General features: G+C 39.8%; 1 protein-coding gene and 2 non-coding genes across 11 annotated transcripts in view; all 3 read right to left on the bottom strand.

Moving 5' to 3' along the window:
• LOC104934965 (ELKS/Rab6-interacting/CAST family member 1) overlaps window positions 1–20,439 on the bottom strand; it is a 120,332-nt gene that overhangs the window by 25,826 nt on the left and 74,067 nt on the right. For all 9 annotated transcript variants that reach the window (XR_003464317.1, XR_003464318.1, XR_003464319.1 and 6 more), the window contains one exon: window positions 7,334–7,481. Coding sequence is in view for 6 of the 9 variants with exons in the window: in XM_027291944.1 (XP_027147745.1) it covers window positions 7,334–7,481 (148 nt within the window). In the remaining 3 variants the exon portion in view is untranslated. The remainder of the gene's footprint in view (window positions 1–7,333; window positions 7,482–20,439) is intronic.
• On the bottom strand, window positions 495–567 carry trnak-cuu (transfer RNA lysine (anticodon CUU)). The gene has a single exon. It is a non-coding gene; the product is annotated as a tRNA-Lys (tRNA).
• trnak-cuu (transfer RNA lysine (anticodon CUU)) lies at window positions 1,352–1,424 on the bottom strand. The gene has a single exon. It is a non-coding gene; the product is annotated as a tRNA-Lys (tRNA).

The raw sequence follows: 20,439 nt of genomic DNA, 5'->3' as shown, positions 1-20,439 counted from the left end.
AACCACAGATGTTGCAGATTCAGGTGGCGGAGTCAACATTCTTTAGTCTGTCTATGTTCATTCATCACACTGAGTTCCACAAGTTCAAAAGAAAGTGATCAGATGAGCAGAGAGAGTAGTAAAAGACTATTGCCCAACATATAGCACAAACCCACAAACCTGAGATTAATTTAGTCTCATGATCTTCCTACCTAGTGACAATGGTACTGTTAGATCATCAGTCTGCAGTAATGAAACCTACAGGTTTGAACCACACTTGCATCTGGAGAAAACTGGAAAAAACTCCCATTTCTCAAGAAGGAGTTGGTACTCAGACATGGCACTTCGGCTGACTAGGAAATTCTGACAACTGAAATTCAGAATTCAGTGAAGGGAATAACACTGTACAACAACCACAGATGTCCTGAGTTCAGGTGACAAACAGTCTGTGCTCATCCACAACATATCCGAGGGAAAGTGGTTTGATGAGTAGAGTAAGTAGTACAAAAGTCTCCCGCCCAACGTGGGGCTCGAACCCACGACCCTGAGATTAAGAGTCTCATGCTCTACCGACTGAGCTAGCCGGGCTACAGCTAAGCAAAAAATGGATCAAGTTCCGAGGCTGGACTTTTAGGTCACATCTTCTCATATGATTCACATTAAACGTTCATAAGTTAACAAGTTTACTTTAATGGGTCCAATCTTGGGGCTGAATTAACTTTTCAAAACAATATCAGGAGTGGGGTTTGAACTCACATCTCCATTCAGAGACCAGAAAGCCCTTTGCTGAACAAGGAACCAAACCTTGAGTCTGGCACCTTAGATCACCCAGCCATCCTGACCACTGACAACTTAAGTTCAGTCTTTTTGAACACGAATTATGGGTTTCCGGGTCCATGAACAACAACCACAGATGTTGCAGATTCAGGTGGCAGAGTCAACATTCTTTAGTCTGTCTACGTTCATTCATCACACTGAGTTCCACAAATTCAAAAGAAAGTGATCAGATGAGCAGACAGAGTAGTAAAAGACTATTGCCCAACATATAGCACAAACCCACAAACCTGAGATTAAATTAGTCTCATAATCTTCCTACTTAGTGAGAATGGTACTGTTACATCATCAGTCTGCAGTAATGAAACCTACAGGTTTGAACCACACTTGCATCTGGAGAACAAAACTCTCATTTCTCAAGAAGGAGTTGGTACTCAGACACTTCGGATGACTAGGAAATTCTGACAACTGAAATTAAGATTCCGGGAAGGGAATAACACTGTACAACAACCACAGATGTCCTGAGTTCAGGTGCTGATCCACAACATATCAGAGGGAAAGTGGTTTGATGAGTAGAGTAAGTCGTACAAAAGTCTCTCGCCCAACGTGGGGCTCGAACCCACGACCCTGAGATTAAGAGTCTCATGCTCTACCGACTGAGCTAGCCGGGCCTGGTGGAAGACAAAAACTTATGTCTGATACCCGGGCCGCATTAACTCACATGGCTCGAAACCATTGACTGTTGGGCTGGATTTCTGGGACGACTCTTATCACACCATGCATAAAAGGTATACAGATAACAAATTCTATAGCAAGTCATAAAGCTATAGTGATGAAACCAGGTTTGGATCTCATGCGCTACTTTTCTGCATTTAATAATTGGTATGAACATTAATATTGTTGCTTACTTGTCTTATAAGGAGTCATAGGAAGAAAAACAAAGCCTTGAAGTAATTTCCCTTTTAAAGGACTTAATTCAGTTTAAGTTTGTAAAACACATGCATCACAGCTGTCCTCTGCCTCTCTAAACTGTCACCAGACATGGCTTTATGCTTGCTACACTGCCCAAGTCCACTGTTGCCCCATGTACCACCTTCTTCTGCCTTCTTTAGTTCTGCTGCAGCTACAATATCTTTCCTTCTTTTCATGTTAGAGCGTTCTGAATAATAATAAAGTTCCTCCATTTCTTCCTCTTCTTGTCTTTATCTCTCAGCTCTCTTGTACACAGCATTTTCTGACGTCTTGTAACAAAATGTACCTAACACTCCTAACACTCTGTTGTCCTTCTTTCTCCCCTTCTATAATAGTCAGAGCTTCTTTTAAAAAAAAAATGATTTTAAGTCTCTTTCTCTCCTCTATAAGCATTATATTTTTTTCTCACTCTTGCTTTTTCTCCCTCTTGACTTTTGAGCTCCTTAACATGCCCCTGTATCCGTGACTAATTCTGTCTCCTAGTCTTTTTCTCCCTCCTCTCTGCAACATGTCCTCATTTTCATATCTTTCCCTTTCTTCTCTTGTTCTCATTGTTTTCTTTCTCACTTGCTTCTTTCGTCTTATTAGTTTGCATTTCATTGTTTGCTCCCTTTGTTCTTTTTGCCTTTTCCACTTTGTACTGATTACAACAGTCTCGATAAAACACACATGCATTTAAGGTCTGGAGCTGAAACCAACAACATCAGAATATATGTTCTCCATGTGGCCAAATAAATCATATTCAATCTAAACTCAACAGAATTCAGCTGCATTTAAAACAAAGAAGTTATAAAACATGAATAATTCATTCCAATCTAATCACTACGATTGTTTGATTTGCTCAAGCTTGATACGGCCTGGTAAAACCTGCTGTTGAATTAAATGTGCAGTCCAGACAATGACGACACAATGTCACGTGGAGTAAATGGTACTGTACAAAGAAAATAGAAAGAAGATCTGGGAGCTATTGGAACTAAATAGCAATAATGTGTGCTGGCTGTCATGCACAACAGCTGTTTGCTCACCAGCTACAGAAGTTCACCAAGCTTTTGGATCGAAATGATTCACTGAAACGCACAGATTAATTATTACTCTCCCTCGGTCTGTCCTCCATACATATTTAATATTGTTGAACCCAAAACACTAAACCCCTAAAACCACGAACTAGTGAAGACAAAAAGGAGGAAGTGCAGGAAATAATACGAAAAGAAAAGAAAGAAAGCGGTAAGGACAAATGTGGCAAGGTGAGTAAAGGTGAGGGGAGAAGAAAGGTGAGAGGGGAAAGCAGAACAAACTGAGGAAAGGAAGCAATTAACGCCTCCCCCTCCCCATGCTCATCTCTCATTTTCCTTGCTGGCCTTTCTTTACATCTCCCCCTTTTCTCTAATTGTCAGGAATGCTGACCTCACTTGTTTCTGTGCCAACTCCCTTTCTCACTTAATCAAATCGTCACACCATTATTTCACTCTTCCTCCCTCATTGTTCCCTTCTTCTTCTCCCCTCCATCTATCCTTCCCACGGCTCTCTGCTGTAACCCACTGACAGCGGGCAGAATAAGAAACAAATGAACATGGAGTGATGTGAGCGGGGGGAAAAAACTGCTGAGTCATGCTCGGAAGAAAATAATTTCATCGTGATAAGGCTCTGGGGAATATTAGATTAGATTATTGTTTCGTCTTTCCCTCCAGCGGCGAAAGAAGACCCTTTGTTGATATCTGTGCAATTATCAATAATGAAAAGTTGCTGAGTCATGGTTGGACAAGAACTACTTCATCGCGATACAGAATTAGATTAGTTCCTTTGCCCTATTTCTCCGCCAAGAGGAATAAGTTGTTGATAAGTGGAAATTACAGTTGACAATGAAAAGTGGAGTTGAGCACTGAGGGGAATTATTTCAGCCCGATAAGTGTCTACGGAGTAATAAATTAGATTACACCCGCTTTTTTTTTCTCACTTTTGACAGTAACAGGAGAAGCCAAGACAATTATAAACAAATCATGATGAACAGTTAAGAGAGTAAAGGGGGAAATAAAATTAATAAAAGAGAGAAAAGAAAAGAGAAGACCACCAAAAAACTGTAACATTAAGGAAGTTTTTAGACATACATGAACATGTATATAATCAGTGATAACAATAATTATTAACTAAGTAGCAGACAAACCCCTTTACAACTGCATTTACTTACTAGATTCACATCACACATTCATCTGTTCAAGTTTCAGAAAGGGGGTGAAGGTGTTATTTCCACCATTTAAACGTGTTTTTTTTTCTTTTTAAACGTTCACAGTCTTTTTTCAACATTTTTTTTCCGTGTTTCTGCAATGTCATTTAAGACTGTTGTGGTTGCGATAAAAAATAACACCTAACCAGGGACTTGGAAAATAACAAACCATCATTTTACTGAGCTATCTGAAACCATTAATATGAAGAGCCAAAGTCTTAAAAGTGCCCATGTTAGAGCCCAGGCTCACAGGTGTGGAACAATGGCCAAGGCTGCGGCCACACATACACCACCTGTAAATGTTAACCACATGTGTCTCTTGCAGGGGCAGATGGTGGTATATTCCTCACCTTCCCCCTCTACTCTTGTTCCATTTCATAAACTATTACAATCACTACCTCCTCTCTGTGCTTTCACACACTCTTTACTACAACATCTCTCTCTCTCTCATGGTTTATGTCTGTCTCTCCACCGTACTGCTGAAGAAATTTAAAATGAGAATAACAAGTGAAGAGGAAGGAGACTGTGAGAAAGACAAGAGGAGAAGGAGAGTGATGAGAGCTGAGGTCACCTTGATCTACAGCCTCTTGCCTACACTGCAGCTGGAGGTCAAAGGGCAAAACCCAGGAAACACTTTCAGGGACACACATGTGTTCTTCAACACACATGTGGGTTTTGTGCATCACTTATGCATCTCTCTTGTAGCCACCAATTTATCAGTCTCCTCTGACTGAATGTTTGTACTGATATGCTTAAATGCTCCTTTATATAAAGGGTTAGGGTTATCTCTATGTGGTCAACTATCTACCTGCTATCTGGCAGAAGTTTGCAAATATTTGAAACTGCAGCAAATATTATATATAATAGTATATCTCTGATTATATATATATAAAAAAAGTAATTCTACATGTCTGTATCTACATCAGCCCAACAGTTCTTGCATTGTACTACTGTATTTGTTCAAAATAAAACAGTAGTCTATTTTTGTTCCCCAGAGAACTGAATTTTAATCAATAGGGCTGATTATACACTTTGATTGGATCCTCTAAATTTAACCAGCTCCATGGCTCTGCAACATAGATTACAGTGGTGTTTTGAACCTAATTTTGGATCAGACGTCAGCAATATTTTAAGCACTAGCAAAGCTACCGCCCAGTCAAAAAACAGACCCTGACCACTGATTGACCAAGTGATGGCCGTCAAAATACACTTCAAAGAAACCACATTTTATTACGAAACTTTTTTTTTTTTTAAATACTGCTTTCACCATAACATATTAGGCGTTTAAAACTCAAAGAATCATTTTCTTCATTACAGATTTCTACTGTAATTTCATATTCTGTCTCTGTACATCTGTCAGGCAGGTTATCAGTGGCAAAGTGTGTGTGTATGTGTGTAAGGAGCGAGCTAAAAATACAACACCAACCTCAACTCACTCGATGGTTACACTGCAAACACACACACACACACACACACACACACAGACGGGAATATTGAGGAAGTCTCGGCTGTGATCCATCATTGAGGGACTGAAAATTATGACACCACAGAGAGAAAAAGAGAGAGACACCAAGAGGGGAGTAAAACCACTCACACCCTTGCACACAGACACACACAGACACACACACACACACACACACACACAGCAGCAGCAGCAGCAGACAGTAGAGTCTCTGTGTTGTCAGTAACCACCTTCGAGACCCTGAGGTGTCATAAATGACTTCAAATAGGAGGGAGAGAGACGGAGGGATGAGGGAGGAAGAGAGAGGAGAGTGATGCATGTTATAATGACTTCATCTGAGACAGCCATTCACTAACACCCCCTGCTTTTTCTCTTAAACACCAGTTCAGACTATCTTTGACACATATACACACGCACACGCACATGATATTTCTTAAGCATGCAACATCTATCTTACTGAATCCCTTTGAGCTTAATATTATCCATTAAGTGGATTTTTGGCAATATTCAATAACTGGAAATGTTTAGCAACAAGAGCATTGTTGCATCCTATCTATTTGAGCAGTTTCGAGGATGACAACTCCATTATTATTATTTTAACGGCAGTTTGGTTTCACAGTTTATGAATCAAAGGAAATAAAAAGGTAACACAAAGCTCTTCTCGTGCTTAGTCATAAGGTGTGTGTCTGCGTGTGTGTGTGTGTGTGTGTGTGTGTGAGACTGTTGGTCTCACATAAGCAGAAATAAAAAGAAACCTATCTAGAGTTAGTGATTTAGGAGACGATCTCATGAAGGTACGGAAGGCTGAATATGAGCTGAGATATATGCTGAATATATGTGATAAAGTAATAAAGTAAGGGCCCTTTTCTCCTGTATTATTACAAATATTAGACACAATCATAACAAAAGGAATAACAACAGATACATTTTCAAAATAACTATTTGCATCATCAGAGTTTGATTGATTAAATCCATACAAATTGGAAAGTGCCTTATCAGTTAATTATTTTCATTGCATTCATGTGTGGAGGCAGCCAATAAAAAGTCAACCAGCTAAAAAAAGGCCTCCATGATTTTTAAGATAATATACCTCTGACTTTTGTCCTTATTCTTATGTATTACATCATTTATCAATGTTGTTGCAGGGAAATCATCTGCTTTTGCACTCTAAGCTAGCCTAAATTTGAGCATCACACAAATGCCACGTGGGAGAAATGAATAAAAATTTTTTTAGGAGGACCAGATATGGATACAAGGTGAGAAGAAACTAGACAGATGTAGAGAAGTACAGTAAAGAAGAAATTCACCAAACTCCCAGTAGACTCATCCACTAAGGGGTTGGTTAATTCACTAGACCCACGAGAACCTTTACTGCATATGAGTGTGTCTCTGAGTGTGTGAATAGACCTCTGTGTAGAACCACAGAGGCATTTGGTCATGTTTATATCCTTGTTTTTGGCCTGGGTGACTGTGTACATATCGGTATGTGTGTGGACAACTCTGTGAAGGTGTATCCATACCAGCGGCGTGACGTGTAAGCTTGTGTGTGTTCGTGTGTGTGTATCTGTGGACAGAAAATGTAAATAAATACAAAATTCATATGAAAGTGTTGTCACCGGAGATTTGCAGAACATTTGAACTCTGTGTGTGTTTGTGAGTGTGCCGAGTGTGGGAGGGGTAAGTTAATCCTAAATTTACCCTTGGTGGTCGGAGGACTGTGGTTACATCTGGACTCAGTTTCTCTCTGGATTTCTTGTTTTCTTTGCTCCCCTCGTCATTGCCACCTCACCTGTGCTCTCCTTTATTTTTTTACTTTCCCCCCTCCGTCTCTACTCCTCTCATTTAAATAACTGACCAGAAATCTTTCCCGTTCTTCACTTGGATGTCAAAGTCTGTGTGTGTGTGTGTGTGCACAGTAATCCTACCTGCTGTTTGAGCTGATGAACCAGACTATCCTTTTCCCTCTTCAGAGCTGCCACCTCTTCCTGGGTTTTCTTCTTCTTGGATGAGGAGAGCTCTAGCAGGGCGATGTTGGCGTCTTTCTCACTTATGGCTGCCAGCAGCGCCTCTTGCCTGTACAGAGAACAATCATATATTTTGTTAGCAATACGAGATGGTGATATTGCACATTGATATGGCAGCGAGAGCGAACTGACTGAATTTCTGAACTTTGAAGACTCATAAATGATGGTGGTAGTGGTGTAAAAGATGCTGGTGAATGCAGTTTCAGCTTTTCCTTGCTCAATCATCACTAAAGAGACGCTATAAAAGATTGGTCAACCAAAATTACAAGAAAAACAACAATTTTTACCATTTCCATCACGTGGCATCTAGCCATACAAATTGTTTGGGATTTATTTTCCCAGATTTTGAGATGGATGACAGATATGCCTCCACCCAATATGATGATGTTTGTGGTGCTCATAATATTAAAAAAAACAGCATTTAAACTATTCAACATCCTTCTCTTGAAATCTCATGAAATTTTCTGTGGAGTATCCAGAGTTAAAGGGTGTAAAATGTCCCTGTTAAACTTTTTGAAATGTCATTTTGCAACTTTATGAGCGCCACAAAAAAATTCCAGTCACCTCCCTTGTAATCTGGGTGGAGACAGAAATCCCAGAGATGAATATCTCGAAATCTGGACAAAGGAAACCAAAATGATCTGCATGGCTAGATACTCATTTGGGTGAGCTTTAATGTGATGGTGAACCCATGGCATTTCAACAAGTGGAGGGAAGTCCTCTTAATTGGAACACCACTGATTTAGGAGCACAAAATTGTTATATTTTTGCAAAAATATGGGGCTTCCTGGTGGTCAACTATAACGCATACCATGCAATCAAGATGATTTCCAGTTTGTTCATGGTGTAGACCTTTATGGCATACAGTATGTTCACTCTTTCTCCCTTGTTTCTCTGCATACCATCTACTATCCAAAAAAAGCAAACAATTGCATAAAATAATCTTTTGGCATTGCTGCTTTTACTTTATCAAACATCTCGCTCTAATAGTGAAAAATGTACAGAGTAGAGAGCTTGAAGGGGCACGACACTGGGGCAAGACACTGTGTCTTGCTCATGGACAGTTCCGCAGGGCATGTACTGGAAAAGTGGTGACTTGAAGCCAACTGGCTTCCATTAAAGTGCTGATAGCACAGTTTATTTGGTTACAAAGCTACACAAATTATAATGAATCACATTGTATTTAACTACCTTTAACTTTATGAACAGACACACATATAAATGCCTCCCGCTTGCTGTTCCCGTACAGGTATCTACAGCTATCTAGTCTGTGTCTGTCTTTCCAGCCCTCTTGTCTCTATCTATCTCTTCCCGCTGTCTGGATGGTCGGGCTGACAGATAGATAGCATTCCATGTGGTTAGGAAGCAACAAGCCGCATCCCATCTATCCCATCAGCCACAGATTTGGCCGAGCCTCTTCTTAGGACACCCAAGGCTCCGATTTCTTGGAATTCTCTCAGTTTCCAGAGAGAATCTAAATCACAATCCCACAGGGCTCAGCGATTGGCCACGCATACAATCACACATGCACACAAACACACACAAAGATGCAGACTTGCATATAAAAGAACAAATATGCTCCTTTTTCATCCATCTCTCTGAATCTTCCATACATTGTATTTTTATGTAGCAACACACACGCATACAGATACGGTGGTCTGTTGAGGAATGCAGTGATGAGAGTGTCTAAATGAAGACAGATTACATGTTTGGACTGTTTGGTTCTGTGCAAAGACCCACAGATTCTTCGGTCAACCTCACTAACCACACTGTCAGTGTGCAAGTGCCTCATCATGCATCAGGACTGAAACAATGCTGTCAGGAGCAGTCACTGAGAGAGCTGAGAGTGGGGTTGGTAGATCAATTCCCTGGGCACGTCTGGGCAACTCTTTAAGTTAAAGACTTCTCTTCTTCTGAAAAAGGATGCAACATTTTGTACCTTTATATTAAAAGATATGATACAGTATATCTTAATAATTCTCTTATTTCTTTGTAATAAATTGTAGAAATATATTTTTACAACACAATCAAAACCAATGAGCATTCAAGGGCTTATGGTACTTTTCCTAACTAAAATTAGAAAAACAAATAAATCCCCCCAAAAATGACAACCTTAAATTCGTAACTATGCACTGATATGTTTTAAAATGTTTTGATACCGGTGCCACTATAATACCCGAGTATCAAATACTGATACAAAACTTTTTGAAGTCCATCTTCTCATATGCATCCATGTTTAACTTTGTCTTGATGCACAGTAGACAAAAGACTTTGGTCTGAATAAAATTAATTGTTAAAGTAGCATAATTATTAAAAATATCTGATAAAAGAATGAATAAACAAGAATAAGATGATGAATGAATTCTGTGCTTGAGATACATTTCAATTGGTGCCCAAAAGAAGTATTGGAGTTTGATACCTTATTTGTATCCTTGATGTATTCACTTATTGAACCAGTGTTTATACTGTACATACACATTTAATTTATGTCTGTTATTCTCTTTGTCTTCATTAGTTTCAGTTTCATTTCTTTTCTTCCAGATTGTGAGTCACTGGGACACTGTCACAGTCTTTCCCCGCCCTTTTTCATATAAACACTGGTGCACACACATCCTGAATTTCTCTCGCACACACACACACATACAGAGAAAGGCTAATGGAACATTAGTCTTGTTAAAGCTAACAGTGCGTCTAGTTTTATACCATATCTGAGAGTTACCTGCCAGCACATGGCACTTATAAACCCTGGTGATAAAATGATATTTATTCCAGATGCACTCGTCTCATTCTGGGCCTCTCAATGATTCGCCCTTCATCTCTGTCTAATATACACACACACACTTAAAACACTCTGCTTGGCCTTCTCAGCTTGCATAGCTAAACACATGCTTATAGCAAGTGCTGGTTGTGGCTACTGCTGTTGCTATGTGATCATTAAAATTTGTTTCAAGTGCAGCTCTCTTTGGCCAAATCTTTAGATAATTCAACTGTCAAAGGGCACTTAAAAAAACATAGTATGTTCTCAGCTCGGCTGGCAATGTGTCCTTACCGCTGAAAGTAACAAAGGCGATGCAGCCAGCACAGTGAGGAAGAAAGGTTCCCAGTGGATATGCAGCTTTAGATCTGTAACTTTCCTTTCAAGTTCTCCCTTTCTGGAGCAATATGAAGAGCACAGCAGGATAAAAGAAGGTCTCCTAACAGTGAGCAAAGAATAAATCTTGTTCTTACACTCAGATTCTCTTTATTCTTGATACATCTTTTGCCCTAAATGTTGGTGGTAATTTTACACTGCACACCCCAGAGAATACTTATATATATTCGTCTCACTTTGTGTTGATGAAATTCGATGAGATGTTACTCTGTTCTTTGACTCTTCAGTCATGGCATCTGTTGCTAGATGGCATCACTATAACGCAGCCTCCTTATTTATGTCAACGAGACCAATGTGAAGCTCCGGCAAAAAAAAAAAAAAAGCATGGATTGTTAAACCTGGCTCAACTTTTGTCGCAGACGCTGTCCAGTGATGCAGCGCGGAGTCAGAAATGTACAAGGCCACATTCCTGGAAGATTACTTTGTAATGTGAACAGAGTATGTCTACAATTTACCTCATAATAAGTGAGACAGAGGATAAAATGACTGTTTCTGTGATAACTTTGAAGAGCTTTAAAATCAGGTTGTATATTATTATTAACTTCTCAGCAATCTGATGACCCTTAAAATTTATGTCTTCTGCCTAGTTCTTCTTTTATTGTGCAAACCCTACGAACGGACATGAACTTTGATACTGGACGATTCTTCAAAAGAAGTTCAATAACAACAATTTAAAATAAATGTTATTTTTTCCTAAAATGTCTTTGCATGACAGTTACAGGTTAGGGAAAAATCATGGTTAAGGCAAATAAATTGTGGTTAAAGTCAGGCAACTTAAACATAAGAGCTTGTGGTTATGGTTAAAAAAAGTGCTAACATTTATCTTATGTCTGGTACAGGATGCAAATTTAGGTCTCTGCATTGAAGTTAGACGTGCAGCACTCCTATCCATCACTCCAACCTACTCCACACCCTTATTTTCCTCCACACTATATAAAGGTTGCAATGCTTTCTACACTGGCACTGAACGTGGCATTGGATGTAAATTAAAAGGTGCCGAATCGCTGCAAAAAAGCACCGTAAAAGCACATAGACAGACGGGTGGTAATGGTTATTTTAGGATTTAGATTTAGGTTATCTAAAATTTTAAGTTTCCATCAATGCTATATTCTCTCCACCTATGTGCCTCCCTGCAATTCTCATCCCTTCACCTCCTCGTCCCTCCATCCCTCCTCCTCACTCCTTCTATCTCTTCACCTCTTCTCTCCCTCTCCATCTGTAAAGAAGACAAGAGGCATTCTTTCCGTCGTTCGGCGGTCGTGTGCCATGATGTCATCGCCGTGGCGACAAGGCAGACAGTAAGCAGATACACACCAACGCACCAGGCACCTGACCCCAACCCTAACACACACACATGCGGGGGGCTCTCTCCTTCCTAAAACCACTTAAGGCCCCTCACTTTATCAGAAACACTAATGCCTGGTCTTAGATCATTCGCATATTTCTACACACACACACCAAAGCAGCTTCCCGTGTGTGCTGCGTTATCTCTTTCATACTGTCACCCACTACTGCAATCTACTGCGTGTGTGGGTGTGTGTGTTCAAGTGACAGTTGTATGTCTGTGTTTATGACAGCATGTCTTTCTGTAGGTGTGTATGTGCTCATAAGGATGTACTCATGTGTATTTCAGTGTGTGTCAATGTTCACAAGTTGTCTGTGTGTATTCAGGGCTTTATCCTGTGCATATATGTGTGTAAGAGTTAAGTGTGTGTGTCCCCATGTGTGTGTGTAAAGTAGATTCAGTCCAGTGTGACATTGGCCAGTCTCTGTCTAAGACAAACACAGAGCTATTTTAGAAATAATCCCCCCTCTCTGCTCTCTGTTTCTGACTGAACAAAGCAGCTCTCCATTGTTTTCTGTGACACTGTCTGCTCTGGTTACACAAGAGTCGGCTTATAGGACGCCAGAGTTTACTCTTTAACCCCTGCAGGACGTGGTGCGTGTCAAGCTTGACCCTGTTTCCCTCTACATGTCGGACTTTAAAGAACTAGATTATAAGACTTTTTAATGTTACCTAGCCTGAGGATGGTTTTTCAAAACTTACTCCACCCTCATCGACCAATTTCAGGAAACTGAATGTGTTTTGAGTGAAATCAGCAGATTCACTTGGCTGGCGACAGGGGATTTAGAAAAATGTGATAATTATATTTACTGTAATCATGCTGCATGCTTTAATGAATGAGTTTTGGTGTACTTATATTTCACTTCATTCACATATATTGACAAAAACAAAGAAACAACCTGAAATCTGCCTTATTAAGGGATTATGCAGCAGTTCATGAGGACTGGATCTGCTCTCATTTATACCATCAGATCTAGACAGGGCACGTCCGAGATGTGTGATTTTAAGATCAAAGAAGCTGCAAATCAGCAATGAAATGACAGCACTAATGGGGCTGCAGTCATTTTACTGATAATGTAGCTCTGCATCTGTGGATTTCATCAGCTGAAATATATACAGCATCAATGCATTGCACATCATAGTTTTGATTTAATATTAGGTGTATTTCAGAGTTAGAGATGTGGCCATCTGGATACAAGCTGAGGTCAGATGAGCCACAGCTGGGTCGCCTGGGGGAGGTAAAAAGCGTTTAAAACATGCAAAACACCTGATGAGCCTGTATGTACAACGCTGAGGGGATATGTCAACGAGTACCACAAGATGTGCACCGTATGGTAAGCACAGAGTCTAAGCTTGAAGTATATGCACTTGATCTGACAGCTGATGGAACATTTGTAGATTTTGGTCGGTACTTAAATGGAAACTTAAGTTTCGCCAGGGTGGCAAACTCAGTAGAGATTTTCTACACAGAAAGAAGAAGGAGAAGTGAGAACAAAAAGGTGTGGTTTTAAAGAGAGAACAGAGGAGGAGGAGAGATGAGAGAGATGCAGGAGGGCACAGCTGGCTCTCAGTGGTAGCTAATGCTGCCTGGAGGCACACACACACACATGTACTATAAAAAAATGGATTTAAAAAAAAACTGATAGAGAGTCTCTTTCTTTCTTTTATCTTTATTTTCACTTCTTAAATTCTTTCTGCTTAAAAGTTTTTTGTTAATTAATCAGATGGCTTTTGGTTCACACACACAAACACACACATCCATGACTCTTTGATGCACTGTGCATACTATGCGTGTACGCATGGATGTAAAATCAAATCCATTTCTAATTCCTTCTTCTGTCTTAGTCTCTGTAGAAATGTCATTTTTCTCTCCCTCTCTCTCTCTCTCTCACACACACACATATACACAGAGCTACTAGTTTAGTTTCGGAGTCTCTAGAGTGGGGCCCTGCAGTGTAGTATTTCTCTCCCAGCTGACAGGTTCTGTCCTGGGGCAGATAACCAGCGAGCGCTGGGCCCCCTATTCTCATCTGCTCTGTGCTGCTGACTCCCTCATTCTCTCTCTCTTTCACACACACACACACACACACACACACTTATTTTTGAGGTGTGAACTGCTGCTATGCATCACAACTCAAAATACTGAGGAAAGAATTGGAGTATGCAACAGAGTAAAAAAAAAAAAAAAGAAGCCGGAGGGCCTCTCTTTTAAGTTTCATATGCCGTTTAACATACGTTAAATATACAACATACAGTATATATATATCTGTACCCTTAAAGTAAGTGTTCTTCATGTCGACTGCCTCTAGCAGCATCACTCATAGACACACATACACACACACAGTTATTGGTTTATAGGCCTACAAGAGAAAACACAGGGCAATGAATACACACATCAGTGCAGGTTTTATGAAACATTTGTTAGTGCTGGCCTGCCATGTGTCCAGCATCAAATCAAAGACAGCCAATAAAGCTTTGGTTTGTAGTAAACCATTTTACTGCTGCTCTCTCCCTCCTTCGAAAGCGCCAACACAAAGTTTCACTTCACTAGATTATAACAGAAGTTATTAGAGAAAATGATCGACACCTTCCCTGGTTGTTATGCGCATTCAAGACTTTGAAATTATTCTCGAGGGCTACTTCACGCCAAATACAACAAAGGGATAATGGCACTTTAAAAGTGCAGAATAATGATAAAAAATGATTATCGGGAATTACAGTCAGGAATGTCTTCTGGGCTTTTATGCAAAAACCAAAATGTGTTTACTGATCTGGAAAGTTTACTTGTTTATTGAGACTATAAGAAACTGAAAAGACCAGAAGTACTGCTGATTTGGTATAATGTACAATAACACACTGAGAACAGCAAGATTTTTGGCAAGATCTTTTTTAAAAAGCTGTGTGTATGTGTGTGTGTGTGTCTTAAGCTATAGTGGAAGTGGGTCAGAGACACTGGATATGAATGATTTAGTATGGAGAGAGAAGATGGGACGAGAGACCATTAGAGAGAATTGGAAAAAGTGAGAGAGAGCGAGAAAGAGAGTTAGGAAAATGGGTTAAAGCTGGTGCACAGGATAAGAGTTTGTGTGTGTTTGAGAGGCAGAGAAAAGCTCCCCTCAAGGAGCTGTTGTACATCAGAGAGGCTTACAGAAAGACAGCGAGAAGGCTTACACACACTAACACACACACACACACACACACACATGGAAAGAAACAGCATTGACAGGGAAGGGAATAAAATAACTGGAGGATTTGGAGGGAAAACAAATCAAAGAGACGCGAAGGGAGAGAGAAAGGGGGAGAGAGGGAGAGGAATGGGAAGGGGAGGCAGAGAGACAAAGGCGGTAAGAAAGGGATAGAGAGAGAGAGAGAGAGAGAGAGAGAGAGAGAGAGGGCAGGTGGGACTACTGCATGACAGAATGAGGATCTGTTCTTGACACATTTCCCCCTTTTTTCTCTTAAAAAAAAACCACTCTCCTCTCGCTCCCTTACCACGCTCTTCTCTCATTTAAAAACACACTGTGACCAATAAGAAAGGTGTAAAAATACATTATCCATGGTTCGCGGGAGTTTGCCCTTTCCATGAGACCACACACATATATTTTGAGAAGTGTGACTAAAGATGCAGCTTTGTCTTCACTGTGGTTCTTTACAGTAAATCCATTTCTACGCTACGCTACAGAGACCAAGACATCTGCTTACAATCTGTCGACACAAACTCACTCCTGTAACGCTAACCAGTCACAGTAATGGACACCTGCGACTCCCAAATGTTTATGAAAGAGGATCTTTCAAAACATTTTTGATTTATTTGACAATGTGAGAGTGACAAATGTGTTTCTGTCAATCTAACGTATCTATAGAGGCTCCCTGTGGTGCGGCTCTACTTTCCTGTCTATTAAGTATATAAAGACAAATAAGGTGACTTGAAAGCAACTTCACACCTTTTTTAGACACAGAAAACTCAAGTTTTCAAACCAAGTGCTTGTTGCATTAATTCCAGAAATGCCTTTGAAAAAAGACTGTCGAAAAGTTTGTAATTTTATTCCTATTCGCATGTTTTGTATCTTTCACCTTTCTGGGAAATATTCCCAGAAAATCCGCAAAAGATAATTCATATGAGTTAGTTTTTACATCCACTAAGGTTATGCAAATATTATGAGCTGGACACATCAAGATAAACAGTGACATTCATACCTCAAATTATGGAAAATACAGCAAACGTGATAGAAATATGTTTGTTTTATTTATTAATTTGAGGAAGGTACGTCTCCTCATCGTTCCACGCAGATCTACGTAATGTTTTCGTTTGCCACTATTTGCTGTCTCTCAAGTGGAGCTTTAAACTCATGCCTCGTCCATGTCATGATTTATTCACAAAGTCTGTTTCCACTGCACTTCATCATATCTTGATTTTATTAATACACCACTGTTTCATCCTCAGCCAAACATAAAAAAAATTAAAATGAACATTTTACACATGCATACTTTTTTTATTTTTACAGGTTTCAAACCATGCTGTTGTGATTTTCTTGACCTTTCAGGCAACTGTTGGCTTCCATTCATTTCCACGCAATCCACAAATCATAAGCAGACTCTGGGAAGTGAAATATGTCATGACCTTGCCCTTATACAACCCCTGGCAAAAAAAACCCCCCTGGAATCACCAGTCTTGGAGGATGTTTATTCAGTTGTTTTTTAATTTTGTAGAAAAAAAGCAGGTCACAGACATGACACAAAACTAAAGTCATTTCAAATGGCAACTTTCTGGTTTTAAGAAACACTAAAAGAAACCAAGAAAAAAAAACTGTGGTAGTCACTTACAGTTACTTTTTTAGACCAAGCAAAGGGAAAAAATATGAAATCACTCAATTCCGAGGAAAAAATGATGGAATCATGAAAAACAAACAAACAGAAGATCACTTCAACACACCACTAGTACTTTGATGCACCACCTCTGGCTTTTATAACAGCTTGCCGTCTCTAAGGCATGGACTTAATGAGTAACAAACAGTACTCTTCATCAATCTGGCTCCAACTTTCTCTGATTGCTGCTGCCAGATCAGCTTTGCAGGTTGGAGCCTTGTCATGGACCATTTTCTTCAACTTTCTCTACCACAGATTTTCAATTGGATTGAGATCCGGACTATTTGCAGGCACAGATTTTCAATTGGATTGAGATCCGGACTATTTGCAGGCCATGAAATTGACCTTATGTGTCTTCCTTCAAGGAATGTTTTCACAGTTTTTGCTCTATGATGCATTATCATCTTGAAAAATGATTTCACCATTCCCAAACATCCTTTCAATTGATGGGATAAGAAAAGTGTCCATCATCACCACCTTGCCCAATGCAGATTCGCGATTCATCACTGAATATGACTTTCATTAAGTCACCCACAGTCCACGATTGCTTTTCCTTAGCCCATTGTAACCTCGTTTTTTTCTGTTTAGGTGTTAATGATGGCTTTCGTTTAGCTTTTCTCTTCTGTGCTTTTCTGTATTTCCTTTAGGCGATTTCTTACAGTTCAGTCACAGATGTTGACTCCAGTTTCCCCCCATTTGTTCCTCATTTGTTTTGCTGTGCATTTTCTGTATTCAAGACATATTGCCTTAAGTTTTCTGTCTTGACGCTTTGATGTCTTCCTTGGTCTACCAGTATGCTTGCCTTTAACAACCTTCCCATGTTGTTTGTACTTGGTCCAGATTTTAGACACAGATGTGAACAACCAACATCTTTTGCAACATTGCGTGATGATTTATCCTCTTTAAGGAGTTTGATAATCCTCTCCTTTGTTTCAATTGACATCTCTCGTGTTGGAGCCATGATTCATGTCAATCCACTTGGTGCAACAGCTCTCCAAGGTGTGATCTCTCCTTTTTAACTGCAGAATAACGAGCATATGTAATCTGATTCAGGGGTTCGTTTTGGGAAAGAAAATTTACAGGGTGATTCCATAATTTTTTCCTCGGTCGCTTGGTCTTAAAAAAGTAACTGTTAGTGACTACCACAATTCTTTTTCTTGATTTCTTTGAGTGTTTCTTAAAGCCAGAAAGTTGCCATTTAAAATGACTTTAGTTTTGTGTCATGTCTGTGATCTGCTTTTTTTCTACAAAATTAAACAACTGAATGAAGACTGGTGATTCCATCATTTTTGCCAGAGGTTGTATCAGCATTGCCAACGAGAGTGTAACTCTGACAAAAATAAATGCAGCCACAAATGATGATGATGACCAACAGTTGCCTGGAGGGTAAACCCCCAGCACCTCCAAACTCTGCTGCATGAATTCAGTGTGAGTAAGGTACTAATACTTCAAACTGTGGTATTGTCCTTTAAGTCTATCTTTTACCAAGTGTGACTACATGAACAAGCAAAAACAGCTTTGCTAATTCTGTCTCATTGCAATTCAATACTTCACAGGGGAAACTACACGCTGCACAGCAATGCTTCAGTAATGAATTTCACAAATTTTGCAAAAGACTATAAAATGATGATTATTTTCATTATATTTAGCAGCTAACTTAGACACTTTGAGGGCAAAATAAAAACCAGATGATTGACTTCAGAGTTTGGCTGAAACATAATCCATTGTTTCGTTTAATTTATCTTGTACGTTTATGTGCTCACTTTTTATTCTTCACTTGTGTGAATTCGCTGACTTGAATGCCTGTGAGCCAACTTTCCCATTAAGGAGAATAAAGTCTTAAAATGGAAACAGCTTCTTTACATTGTGCAGTAATTTATAACCAAGATCATACTGTTGATGTCAGAGCCATCGGGTTATAATTTTGTCCATTTCTCGCTCCATCTGATGTCTTTCTTGCTCAACATCTAGTCAATCTTGTCAATAGCCTGACCTGTTCTCCTCTGTCTACTAAAGTTTTATTATTTCAGGAATAGAAATATAATTGTTTGGCGCCCGTAACATACAATCAGAGGCTTTTTAAAAAAGAGCATGTTTTGTTTTCTACTTTTTGATATGTTTTCCTTCTTCATTGCTCCCTCTCCCTCTTTAATTGCTGTTTAATGATCTGTTTGATGGCCTGGCACGCACAACCTGTAATCAGCCGAGGAAAACAGGCGAATTTAGGTTTTGCCGCATCCTTTTTTCCTTTATCTGCTCTTTCTCTCCACTTGTTTCTTTTCATTCTGATGTCTTTGGTTCTCATCCATCTTTGTGTAAATTTTGCTCTTGTTCTCAGCTCCTTCTACTTGTTTTAAATCCTCTTCTTATTCAGTGCATTTAATTGGTGTGAGAGCTCTGTAATACATATACAGATTACACATGAAATTACAACAGAGAAGAGTCAGAACTATAAAAGGAGACTCTCTATTTCTCCGCTGTATGGCTTCAGAGACTCTCACAAAACCCTGTTATTTGAATACAACTTCTAACTGCAGCACGTCTTTTATTGCTTCTATTTTCCTGATTCAATCTCTCTCTTAGTCTGTCACAGGGGAGGAGAAAAAAAAAATCAAAAAGCAAAGAGGAAGACAGCCAGAGTCAGAGCGAAGAGGGCAAGAAAGGCAAGTACAGAGAGTGCCAGAAAAATGGAGAGAAAAGAGGCGAAGAGTGGGGCGCCCTCATATGAGCTTGTAAGACTAAGTGTCAAAACTGCATGCCCTTTTTTTGTCATACTAAGCTCTCAACATGTCTGTCATACACACACAGCAAATACACACACATACACAGATTTTCTTGGCACACTGTGGATTAATCTCATTGCTGTCTGAGGGGATCAAAGTGCTTGTCTCTGGCTTATGGCAGCACACCATAAACATGTATGGAGGATGTATTTTTATTTTACGCATGCATGTCTGTCTGTGCGTGCATGTGTGTGTGTGTGTGTGTGTACACATCTCTAAGCATTCCTCTGGGAGCAAAAGCTTCTAAGCAGTCATGCTGCCTCATCTGGTTTTGTAAGTGGCTCTGTGTGTGTGCGTCTCATTTCTGAAGGCAACATGTACTTCTAACGTTACTGATGGCAAAGCTGCTGCTGTGTGTGTGTGTCTGCATGTGTGTGTGTGTTTTTTTTTTTTTTACACGTGCAGTCATATTGTTAGTGATGGCTTTCCAGCTGTGAGGAGCAGAGCTGTCGTTCCATTTGAAAATAAGATCTTTGACTACACGCACACAAGCAGAGGGATGCAAACACACACATACATATACACACACAAACACAAACCGTTGATTAGTTTCAGCATGTAGTGACAACAGCGAAGACACAGACAGGCAGATTGTGAGAAATACAGCCTGCCAGAGAGAAATCAGGCGATAATGACGTTTCCAGACAGATGTAGGCTGAGAATGCAGAGATGGATGGAAAGAGGTAAGGAGGAAAGGAAGATAGGAAGAAAGGATGCAAAGGATAAGAGATGAAAACAGGTTTAAAAAAAGGGAGGAAGTGGGGGAGAAGGAATGCCAGAGCGAGGGATGGAGTGAAGAAGGGATGACAGGAATGAAGGTAGGGATGCAGAGGGAGGTTTGAGGGTAGGAGAGACGCTGGGT

The sequence above is a fragment of the Larimichthys crocea genome, chromosome XX, assembly GCF_000972845.2.
Source record: "Larimichthys crocea isolate SSNF chromosome XX, L_crocea_2.0, whole genome shotgun sequence".
Lineage (NCBI taxonomy): Eukaryota > Metazoa > Chordata > Actinopteri > Sciaenidae > Larimichthys > Larimichthys crocea.
The sequence above is the reverse complement of the archived record's forward strand: the minus strand, read 5'-3'. Positions and strand labels throughout refer to the sequence as shown.